The 12,519-nt window shown below is 49.7% G+C and overlaps 1 protein-coding gene across 1 annotated transcript in view; it reads right to left on the bottom strand.

The window, feature by feature from the left end:
• Rgs10 (regulator of G protein signaling 10) overlaps positions 1 to 12,519 on the bottom strand; it is a 34,608-nt gene that overhangs the window by 14,864 nt on the left and 7,225 nt on the right. Inside the window, exons 2-3 of the mRNA XM_052197484.1 lie at positions 11,700 to 11,818; positions 10,516 to 10,602 (exon numbers count right to left, since the gene is read on the bottom strand). Coding sequence (XP_052053444.1) covers positions 10,516 to 10,602; positions 11,700 to 11,818 — 206 coding nt within the window. The remainder of the gene's footprint in view (positions 1 to 10,515; positions 10,603 to 11,699; positions 11,819 to 12,519) is intronic.

Here is a 12,519-nt window from a genome sequence, read left to right as displayed (position 1 = left end):
CAGGAGGCCCGAAGGAAACGCTTTTTCCCCCAGAGAGGCTCTCGGCCTCTGAGGGTGCTCACAGAGCTTCACCGGGGAACGCCCGGCTCCGAAAACTTCTGGTCTTATGAAAATCCCTGGAAGTTTTCAATTAGCAGTACTTGAAAATAGAAGAAAATGAGCCTGTTTCATGCCAGAGACCAGAAGGCAAAAGACCCTTTTTGCTGAGGCCTGGCTCTGTCTCTGCTGATATAGGAACAGCGCCCAGAGGGGGTCAGCGCTCAAAGCCCTGTGTCTGTTCTTTCTGACTACAGGAGCAATTAATTAATGTCAAACTCAAAGACATGGGAGCCTCTAAAGATAAATACGACTGTTCCTAGGGTAGGTCTGGGGACCATCACGAGGCCCGCCCGGAAAAGCAGTTTGGAACTTCATGTCTCTCAAAGACCCACCAGCTCCACAGAGCCAGGAGTGTCTCCCACCACCCCCATTCTGTCAGAAGGGAACATTTTTGGAAACCCACTTCCTGTTTTAAAGTTACTTCATGAAAGTAGAATTTCAGTTGGCTAGATGAGCAAACTCCTCACTACAGTCTGCAGGCCTCCCCTCCTAAGACAACCACAAGCACATGGATTTTCTGCCTTGCACGCATGCACACACATGGCCCACATGAATTCAGGCTCTCTTGGGTAGTTCTGAAAAATGAGTGAGCAGCTTGGGACTCCATATGTGGGGGCAGGTGACCCAGGGGAGAGGAAGCAAGAGCCGGGGCTGCAGGGGTCCAGACCCCGGCTCTCAACCAACCCTGAGCCTCAGCTGTCCTCCCCCAGCCACTGAGCACAGGGTGCGCCCCTGTGCTGACCCAATGGGTGCAGGAGAATGAGTGAGCAGCTGGGTTTATCTGTACTAGGATAGGAAGTATGATCGAAAAGGGAAACCCTGAGACAGCTGACCACAGGCCAGTCACGGGAAGGCCTGGTGTCCAGGCTGGGAACACTGAACAGAAAAGAAGAACTGCTCACTTGAGCTATTCCGGTAGATTTTTCCAGAGTTTTGTTAACCCTGTTCTAGCCACCGTAAGAATAAGAACAGACAAGCTCCCTTAGTGGAGTCAGTTCTGGGTGTGTGAAAGTGCTAGCATGCGCGCATCTAGCCACCGCCCTCACCACAGCCCTTCCTTCCCTGAGACAGACAGATAGATGTATCCGGTCTCTGCTCCTTCCAGACACAGGTCAGGGCCTTTCCTTCTTGTGTTCTAAAGCCTGGTTTGCACCAACGCTGGGTAGGAAGTCAGCCTGAGACCCTGCTCCCAACCAGTGTAGGTTTAAAAGAAGTGAGTTCGCTTTGCTCAGAGCCGCAGACAGCCATCTGCTCAGAACAGCCGAGTCATCAGTTGTCCAGTGCTCAGGAGGGTGCGGTGTGGTCTCCTCTCCCCCACTCAGGGCCCGCGCTGATGCTCTGCCATCGTAAAAGCTTTCATTTCACTTCCTCGCGGCCATCAGCCTCCTCACTCCCAATTTCCACAGACATATCTTGAGAGTGGATGGGCGCTCTTCCTGCCCGCTCTGCTCTCTACCTTCACAACTGAGCCCTGCAGTCTAGGCCATGCTGCCTGGGGGCTTCTGGCTGATCCTGGGGGCTAAGCCCCTCCAGAGGTCTCTGGCTCTGGTCAGGTGCCTTCTTCCTTCACACTGCTTGCCAGAAGAGCCTTGTCCTCTCAGGAGTCTCAGATTCTACCTTTCTCCTTTAGCAGGCCCTGTGCCCTCCTAGCCACTCCCTAAATCTGAGTCCTGCCCTGGATGCTGAAACTACTCTCTACCATGCAGTCCAACAGTCTCCCAAGTTACTGGCCCATGAGTCAACTGACCACTGGCAACATAGGTAGGGAGTCCCAGAGATGCCAAGAGAAGGGAAGGTCGCCTCCTGGCTGCTCTCCTCTAGGAAGGCGGTGGAGCTTCAAGTCCCTGTGGCATCGCTCCATATGGCGCACACCCTATCTGCTACATGCCTGACTCTGGAACACATCAGCCTCTCTAGCCTCGCTCACCTGCTCCTCCCCAGAGGTGGACCCTAGAGAGAACACAAGAAAACACGGGACAGGGTCGTGTATGAGCCGCAGTCATCGTCGCTTCTCAAAGAGAATGAAGAAGGAACATCAAATAAATAGAAGGGCACTCAGAGAGCTCGGCAGGTAAAGAAAGGCACTTGTTGCCAAGCCTGGTGACCTGGGCTTCACCCCACCCACCCCACCCCGGGACCCACGTGGCAGTTGGAGAGAACTGACTTCCACAAGCTGGTCTCTGACCGCCACACTGCACTGAAATAAATGTAACTTTAAAAGTTTTAAGTGGTACTTTCCGAGAACTGGGCCAGGAAAAGGAGGGTAATCGGAGTAGGAATAGAGCGGACTGTAGCAGGAGGAAGAGGCCAGGGCCCCCAAGCGAGCCTCGAGGAGGGGTAGAAGAGACATGTCTGGGACAAGTGGGAGTCCGGGCGGGCACCTCGGCTGAGGGGAGTCAACAGGAGGGAGGCTGCGCTCTCAGCACACGCCCCAACCCTGAGCAGCTGAGTTACCCTAACCTTTCCCAAGTGGAAGTGAAATGTGTGTGTTTCTCCCAAAACTTGTCCTCTGATTTCCACATGTGTGTTGCAGTAACTATACATCCACATCTGCATTCACATGTGTGTGTGCGCGCGCACACACACACACACACACACACAAAATATTTTTTTATAAAACAGTTCTGCAGTTAAGAGTCTCCTGATATCCAGGTGTGGTAGCACATACTTTTAATTCCAGCACCTGGGAGGTAAAGGCAGCCAGATCTTTGTGAATTCAAGGCCAACCTGGTCTACAAAGTGAGTCCTAGGACAGCCAGGGTTACATGGTAAGACTTTCTCACTACCCCACACCACCACCACCACCACCACCACCACCACCACCAAAAAAAGAGAGTGTCCCTGCCTCTTCACAGGACTGGAATCTGGACCCCAGCTCCCATGCTGGGATCTACACCCCAGCACCCATGTTGGGATCTGCACCCCAGCACCCATGTTGGGATCTGCACCCCAGCACCCATGTTGGGATCTGCACCCCAGCACCCATGTTGGGTGGCTCACAAGCACTTGGAACTCAAGCATCAGGGGCCCAGTGCCCACCTCTGGCCTCCACGGCCATACACACAAAGTCACACAGACACAAATCCACATATGTAAATAAAAATACATTGGTATCCTACATGAAAGCTCGTCATAAACTTTAATGCCTTTTCTAGGAGTCGGACATCCTTCCTCCCTTGGCTTCCATGAGCACCAGGCATGCACATGGCACACAAACATACACGCACACACTCATGCACATAAAATACAAATAAATCAATCTTTTTTAAAGTCTCCCCTCCTCCCACTGGAAAGATGATTCAGCAAGTAAAAAGCACTTGTTGCTCTTCCGGGTTCAATTCCCATTACCCTCAAGGTGGCTCGTAATCATCCATTAATCCAGATGAAATCATCTGAGGAGAACTTCTGACCTCCACAGCTAGCAAGCATACATGTGGCTCACACGTATGTGCGGACACAAAACATTCTCAGATAAAATAAATGAGTAAGTCTAATAAAATAATGTTAAAGACTGGATTTGGGGGTCAGCTCAGTAGTAGAGTGCCTGGGTCCTCAGCGCCAAAATAAATAAATTGATTGACTAATTGATTGACTGATTGATTGATTGATGAGGCTCCAGAGCAATGAGGGCAAGGGCCCCAGGATGGGGGTGGGGTGCCAAGATTAATAAGGTTGCCAAGATGAGTTCTACATACAGGCCACCAGCAAAACCTTCCGACAGCCGGACGGAAATGTGTTCAGTTTGTGAGTGCATCAGGCTTGCAGTCCCCTAGGAAGGGACTGAAAGGTCCCTGTCTGTAAAAAAAAAAAACAAAAAAAACAAAAAAAACAAAAAAAAAAAAAAAAACAAAAAAACCCCCACAAAACCAAGAAAAGACCAAAAGAGCACCTACAGATAAAGAAGGACTCTTTTTAAGAAAAAAAAAAATTAAATAAAAGTAGGAACCAGGGCCTGGGGAGATGGCTCAGCAATTAAGAACACCAATTGCTCTTCCAGAGGTCCTGAGTTCAATTCCCAGCAACCACAGGGTGGCTCACAACCATCTGTAATAGGATCCGACGCCCTTTTCTGGTGTGTCTTCTTCAGACAGTGTACTCATATACACGAAATAAACAAAATAAGTCTTAAAAAAAAAAAGTAGGAACTAGAAGCCAAAGAGATGGGAAGGGAAGAAAAAAAGATTACAATTAAGAGCTTGACAACTCAGGGGCAGGGGCCATCATAGGAAACACACACACACACACACACACACACACACACACACACACCTACAGAACAACAGGCATCTGCAGGAAGGAGGATCACTTGAGGCCAAGAGTTCAAGGTAAGCATGGGCAATAGAGCAAGAGCTTGTCTTAGGAAGATCACTGGGACTCGAGGTCCAGTCAGCCTAGCTAGAGAACGGGGAGCTCCGGGTTCAGCGAGAACCCCCATTTCAAGGGAATGAGGTGGAGAGAGCTTGAGTTGACACCTGGCCTTCTCTGCTGGTCCCACACGTGTGCCTTGCATCCGTCACCACCAGATTCTGTCTCCAGTAAAAGAAACAGGGGTGGGGGAGGTAAGTTGATGCTTTATTAAGGCACTAACTGTGCTCCACCAGGCCTCTACCCTGAAGTTTCATCCCGCAGCTCACAAAGGGAGAAGCAGAGGCAGGGGACAGTGGGCACAGGGCCAATGCCACAGCAGGTTCCCAAGGCTCAGTGTGGACCCTGCCACCCCCCATGGTGAAAATGGATGAAATGGATTAAAATTTCATACCACAGGCTGTAGTCAGAAAGACAGTACCCGCTCTAGACAGCACCTGAGTTCTCGGGGGCGGAGGGCGGGGGGCTGGGGAGAAGGCAATGTGCTTTTCCTGTGCAATCCACTCACTCACAGAGCACAAACTGCTCTGAAGGAACAGTTCAAACTCTTTTAAAAACCACTTTAAAAATCACCCCCAAGCCGGGCAGTGGTGGCTCATGCCTTTAATCCCAGCACTTGGGAGGCAGAGGCGGGCGGATTTCTGAGTTCAAGGTCAGCCTGGTCTACAGAGTGAGTTCCAGGACAGCCAGGGCTATACAGAGAAACCCTGTCTTGGAACAAAACAAAACAAAACAAAACAAAACAAAACAAAAAAATCAGCCCCAAATAGATCCAGTTATGAGACCAAGTTGTAGTGTTAAGTAAAATATAGTGCCTTCCCCCAAATCAATACCATAGACTCTTATGAGTCTAAGCTAACTGGGAGGGCACACCGTCATCCCACAGAGGAGAAGAAACACACTGTGTGCCTGGCACGGATCTAGATGTTTGGATACTAAGGAGAGGAAGAAAGACAACGATGCCTAGACTCATGGGTGTAGGAGACAGAAAGACAAACTACAAAAGATGGAGAAGACTGTTATACACGATGCTCAGAGTAGGTGAGCGTGAGATATTCACCGAGGAGAGGCTCAGAGGTAAATCCAGCACCACACAGTGAACACCAGAGTCTGGATCCCCAGAACTTATGTATGCTGGCTTTGCCTGCAATTTCAGCCTGGGAAGGGGGAGGCAGTGTAAGCTGACTAGTAAGACTAGCCATATGAATAAGCTCTGGGTTTGATTGAGAGACCCTGTCTCAGGGACTGAAATGGAAGAGAGATGGAGGATGATACCCTCACATCAGTCTCAGGACTCCACACGCATGTTCAGACATGTACATGAGCATGTACTCACACAGAGACAAAAAAGCCTCTTGCACACATGCACAACACATGTGTGTGCTTGTGCATGTGCAAGCACAGACGTACACACACCAGAAAAAGAAAGAAAACAAACCGACCAGTTGTCCTTAAGCCAGCAGAAGTTTGAAGGCCTGATTTGCATCAAGCTCACAGCTGCCGCAATTGACTGCAGATAGAGATAGAGCCTCCCACGCTCCCTTTGGGACAGATGTGGTAAGCTTGATTGTGAAATTCAGTTAGGTGTCTTCTGCAGGGCCTGCCTCCTCCTCCACTTCTGGAAACTAGTAACTCAGAGCTGACTGCCTAGCTTTACCTCCCCAGCAGTTGAGCCTTGGGCCCAGAGGTTGGCTCTGCACATTTATGTAACTAACATGCAGTAGTCTACCGTTGGCTGCCACTGACCTCGCAAATCACACGTAGCAGTGTGAAAGCGAGATGCTGTGACCCAGACCCAGACCCAGGCATGCTGGTATCACCAATGACTCCACCCCCGCCCCCACCCCGCCCCCGCCCCCAGCAGCACTGTGCTGGCTGGTTCTATGTCAACTTGACAGAAGTTAGAATCATCTGAGAGGAGGAATTCTCCATTGATAAAATGCTTCCATAAGATTAGGCTATAGACAGCCTTAGTTTGCTTAATTAATAATTGATGTGGGAAGGGCCAACCCATCTATTATGGGTGCCGCAATTCCTGGGCTACAGGGGCTGAGAAGGCCATGATGAGCGACCCAGTAAACGCCACTCCTTCACGGCCTCTGCATCAGTTTCTGCTTCCAGGTTCCTGCCCTGTTTAGAGTTCCTGCCTTGACTTCCTTCAAGAGTAGATTGTGATGTGGAAGTATAAACCAAATAAAGCCTTCCTGTCCACCTTGTTTTTGTTTCATTAAAGCTATAGTAACCTTAACTTGCATAGACATTGATTCCAGGGGCTGGAGAGATGGCTCAGTGGTTAAGAGCACTGACTGCTCTTCCAGAGGTCCTGAGTTCAATTCCCAGCAACCACATGGTGGCTCACAACCATCCGTAATGGGATCTGATGCCCTCATCTGGTGTGTCTTAAGAAGGCAATGGTGTTCTCATATACATGAAATAAATCTTTAAAATAAAAAAAAAGAAGCTGGGTGGTGGTGGTGCACGCCTTTAATCCCAGCACGCTGGGAGGCAGAGGCAGGCGAATTTCTGAGTTTGAGGCCAGCCTGATCTACAGAGTGAGTTCCAGGACAGCCAGGGCTACACAGAGAAACCCTGTCTCGGAAAAAAAAAAAAAAAAAAGAAATTGATTCTAGGAGTGAAGTATTCCCATGACATACCTGACCATGTAGTTCTGAGAAGAACTATAGAAAGCCTTTAGAACTCTGTGTGGAGGGAATCTTTTGTACAATGTGTGGAAGCTTCACCTGTCCATAAAGGCTGTTGGCCTGTGAGCTTAGGCAAGAAATAGAGACACTGAAGTTCCAGTATAGAAAAAGGATTTCTGGGAGAGAGTCTGAGGTACAGGGGATTCTCCCTAAAAGGTGATGGAGGCAGTGTCATGAGCCTGAGGGGAGGTAACCTGATGGAGTCAACAGGATACCCAACTTACAAGCTGAGGAACAGGCCCCAGCTTTTAGCCCAGGCAATTATTCATAATAATTCAGTCCCAGAGTCATTATTTCGTGAACTTGGGTGTGGGTGGCAAAGCCTGAGGTTACAACTTTGGACTATAAAAGCTAAGTGTTCAAAGCTTGGTGAGCTGGTCTGTCAGAGCTTGAAAGATAAGAGCACTGAAAAAAATGCATAAGATGGAGGTCCAGCTTGTGATGTTCCAAAGGAGAGTTTGAGACAAGCGTCTTTGTTCCGTAGACAGAATAGAGAATCAATACAGCATTCACCAAACTGCTCGGTATGTTCCAGACTTAGAGACAAAAGCCTTCCAGATGCCCTGGGCTAGGTGTGGGGTATGGGGGTGAAGAGCAGGGCTGCTGATTCTAGCTCTCCACACAGGAGAGCACACCCAATACTACATCTGCCACATAGAACATCAAGGTCCTATAGGGACATTCCAGGGCCAGGGTGTGAGGTCCCCTTCTTGCTGTGTTACACACAGGCCCATATCTGGCCACGCCCATTCTTAGCTTCAAGCACATCCCAGCAGCTCCCTGGCGAGCAGGACCCTCCCCTCCCACCCTGCTCTGTGCTCTTTCCAAGTTCTGTTCCTACGTCTAGGATGGCCGCTTCCCTGCTCCCAACCACCATTGCCGGTTTCAGGCTGCAACTCACTTCCCAAGAGACCTCAGTGAGCTCCACTGCCCGAGTGTCCTCAGTCTTCACACTCCCCAAGTCTCTGTGCATCACACTCACAGAGCTTTGTACTCTAAAGAAGCTATCAGGTTTGTCCGTGAGGTGGGTGTCTCCGGCGCTTCTCACAACCCCTGGCACTCTGCATGGCCTGGGAACTCCAGGGGAACAGACACAGGGTAGGTGTGGCACAGGACGGTGTCTGGGTGCCTCCAGAGCACTGTTTAAGCTCAACTCTGCCCAGGACCTCTACTTCCTGTCTGAGCCACAAGGATGGAGTTGTTCTCTTGTGGGTCCTCCCCACCCGTGACCGTCAAAGAACAAGGCAAATGAAGGATGTCTGCATGGCCACCTTACTCTGAGCTAGATGTCCACGGTGCGATGCTGGTCACACTAGATGCTCAAGGGCAGAATGCAGCGGAGGTTCTCCCAGGCCTGTCTTCTGTGCTGGGGACAGAGGTGAATGGTGTGTCCTCCTTCCCAGGGGACCTTACCTCTGAATCCAACCTGTCCAATGCTAGTACAACTTTCCACTCTTCCCCCACTAAGTCCCTTCCCTGTTCAGGGTGTCCTGGGCAGAAAATAGCAGAGACACAGTCATCGCTAGAAGAGCTGGGTCAGTTCTAGAGACTCAAGCCAGAGAAAGCCATCTCAAAATCGCTTCTTGCCCACCCGGAAGAGGAAGGCCACGACTGCTCCATCCTAGAGAGCCTTGAAAGAGAGCAGCAAGGTGAGCTTTCCAGGCTGTCGTCTGCAAACATCTAATGGCTGCTGGCCCCGGAGAGTTCAGCTTTTAGCTTGTCTGCAACCAGCCGACAAGCAACGTCTGTGTGGGGGACGTCTGTGTTGCTCTGTCTGGAGGCAAGCCTGGAGCTTTGAGTAAGAGTGGCCTCCGTAAGCTCATTTGTTTGGATGCCTGGTTCCCAGTTGGTGGAACTGTCTGGGAAGGATCCGGAGGTGTGGCCTTGTTGTGGGTTTCAAGAGCTCATGCCAGGACCAGCCTCATATCTACCCATGGAGTTTTCTCTCTGTCACTCTCTGTCTTTCTCTCTATCTGTCTCTCTGTCTCTGTCTCTGTGTCTCTGTATTTCTCTCTGTCTCTGTCTCTCCATCTCACTATGTTTCTGTCTTTCTGTCTCTCTCTGTCTTTGTCTCGTGTATGTGTGTGTGTGTGTGTGTGTGTGAGAGAGAGAGAGAGAGAGAGAGAGAGAGAGATCCAGCTCTGTGCCTGCCACCATATTCTCTGCCTTGATGATCATATACCAACCTTCTCAAACTATAAGCAAGCCCCCATTAAATGCTTTTCTTCTTTTATAAGTTGCCTTGGTCATGGTGTCTCTTCCCAGCAATAGAACAGGAACTAAGACAGAAAGGTTATAAACTAAAATTAGCTCCAATATTGTCAAATTAGGTGGTTTCACTTTAGAATTACAGGCACAGGCCTGTAATCCCAGCTACTCAGATTCAGTGGCCTTCCAGGAGTGACTTCAAGGCCAACCTGGACAATCAGTGGGCCCTTGTCTCAAAGGACAGTGCAGTGGGCGCTGGGCACAAGCCTCAATGGTAAGGTGGGTGCCTGATTCCAAGCACTAAAAGAAATCAAAGAAGAATCGGAATGTCTGATCAGGGGAGAAGGCTCTATAGGAAGAGGGGGTCCCAGGTCCCAGGTCCCAGGGACAGAGGGCAATGGTGGCAAAGCTGGTGCCTAGTGCCCTCCCGGAGGTGAGTTGAAGGCAGATGCTGAGCAGGGCAAGCCCAGCCTCGGGGTCTCTGCGAGCAGTGCAGGCGCTGGACACAGACCCTGGCACAACCCCTTCCCCCTCACTCCCAGCATCCTTGACCACAATCCACACTTTTTCACAGGACTTATGTATGGCCTTGGAAAGACAAGGAGCTAACATCAGAAACCCATCCAGCTCACCTGTCTCAGACCCCCCTTCACTGGCTGAATGGAGACTGAAGTCTACCTATGACAAAGGACAAACGCCTTCTGGGAGGCGTTACAAACTCTTCACACAGAATTCCTGTCAGCTGCTGGCAGTCCGTCTGATGAACCACGGGCTTTCACGGCCACACATATGTCTGCTAATTGCTTGGCTCACACCTGACAACACCAGTGTCACGCAGAGGAGACACCCTCATATTTATAAAGAAAACAGTCCACACAGTGACAAACTACAAATGAAAAATGTTCATGTCTGTTCTGAATTCTGGCCTCTTGAACAGCTCTCTTTAGAAATGACTAACTTGTCCTCTTTTTAAAAAAATTAATATTTGGTCAACACAAGGTATCCACTGAAAAATTTAAACCTTCCCTTGAGTCTGGTATAAGCGAGGATGATCTGGGAACTTCCTAAATCTGGGCAACAGGTGTCTGAGGTGGGGTCATGAGGGGGAGCCACCAGGCAAGCAGAAAGCAGAGAGGCGTACCTGCTTCCTGTCCTCCGTTTTCTTGAAATCTTCGCACGCTAGCCAAAACAAGACATTTTCTTCACTAAATTCCTTTTTCAGAAACTCCTATAGATAAAAATGGGGAGAGGGAATCATACAGTGTCCAACACTGAGAAAAGACACGCTTCCTTTAGAAGATGACTTGGCAAAAGTGGACCGAGGAGCCTGGATTAATCAGCCCTTGAAAAAACTCCACCCGGAAAAAACAAAGAACGTGTTTAATGTCGAAGCGAATATTTCTTACGCATTTCACCTTAATGGTTTTGACATTGCAAGGCACAATAAAAATGAAGCGGGAATCTACTTGCATTTCTGAGCTGACAATAAATTACCAAAAAGTAAATTAAAGTGGAAGATATATCAGCCCCTTCCAGACACTGTTTAAGCAAAGTGCATTCCTCCGAAGCCAGGCCCTTTTTTTTTAAACAAAGGAAAAGAAAACATATTAAGCCTCTCCAAATCACAGTGATGGAGACCATTTTAAATTGGAGGTGTGCTTTCCTGGGATGACCGATGGAGGAGTCAGCACATGGTCAGCTCTACGACTGCATCCAAATCTCACTGGCATCTAGACAACGCTCGCCGCTCTCCTTCCCACCCCGGGGCTCCGTGCGGACCAGCAGCACCCTGCCCCAAGCTGTAGGGTCAGTGTGGGATTCACTTGTGACCTGCCACGGGCAGCAGCGGTTATGCTGGCAGGAAAAGCTGTTTCTTGGTGGCCTTAGCTCTTTAGGCCCATCAGCCCTCCTTTGGGTTCCCCCTAGCTTTGCTTCAGTCAGTTAATATCCAACCTCTCTCAGCAGTGATGCATCCAGAGAGGGTCTGAGACTGGAAAGAACAAACCTCTACCCCAAAGACCCAGGACATCCTTGCCAGTCCTGAAAATACTTCCTCTAAATCCCATTTAGGTAACACATCCTCCTCCATCACCCCAATCTCCGCCCCCCCCCCACACACACACAAACTATAGGAAAACCAGAGACAGGCTCCATGTCCCTTAATGAAAGTCCAAGATGGCCATGACAGATGACCAGGTCTTAGTCTGTAGCCAGGACAGTCAGTATTAAACACTGCCCTGGTCCCCAGCCTCACCCCACCCCCCATCATACACGCATCAAACTTTTCCTATTGCATCAACTCTAATGAACAATGAAAAGGCGAACCCTAAATCTCTGCACGCCTTCCGGATCTTCCAGAAGATTTTCCAAAGAGGACGCCCACTTGGCTGTGCTCTTGAGGCTCTGGTGGCCGCTGATTGAGCCCCCATCGCCGTCATGGAGATCTGCAAAACACAGTTCAGACAGTGTCACCACTCAAAGCCTCTGTCCCACGCAGACAATGCATATGAGCAAATTACTGTAACTCTGCACAGCAAGGTCACCACCACCATCGGCACCAAACCAACATGTGCTAGGGCCTGTCACAATGCCCAGTCCACTGGGGTGAGAGTCACTGTTCCCTCCATTGTTCAGACAAAACCAAAACCAACAAAACAAGCAAACCAACAATGATGGAGGGACTTGCCATTTCTGTTACATCCCAGTTTGTCCCTTGGACCTTGAGTCTCTCTGCAACCTACCTCCCACCGAGCCCCGACTCAGCATCGACACATCGCATCCCCCTGCCCTTTTGCACAGTTACGGTGACCCCATGGATCTGAAATCTCCTATGGAGCCAGCTCGTGTGGAACATAAGAAAGAGTGTGGAGCAGGGCCCGGATGAGGGCAATCACGCCAAGAGTCAGAAAGATACTTGAGCACCGAGATAAATGTCTTCAGGTGGTACGAATTAATGTACATAATGGGGCTAGAGGTACGTGGGTGGGGATGCTCGTCTGGGTTCCATCCTGAGTCCCAGGATAAAGCTCATGACAAAGCAATGCCAGCATTTTAAACAAAGCCTCAAAGATCTCCATATTCACCCTCATCTGGACCTCCAGGACGGATTGCCAACACAGTTACTTATCCAGTTTTTATCTGAACT

Source organism: Apodemus sylvaticus, chromosome 1 (genome assembly GCF_947179515.1).
Source record: "Apodemus sylvaticus chromosome 1, mApoSyl1.1, whole genome shotgun sequence".
Lineage (NCBI taxonomy): Eukaryota > Metazoa > Chordata > Mammalia > Rodentia > Muridae > Apodemus > Apodemus sylvaticus.
This window is presented reverse-complemented; position numbering and strand designations above follow the sequence as displayed.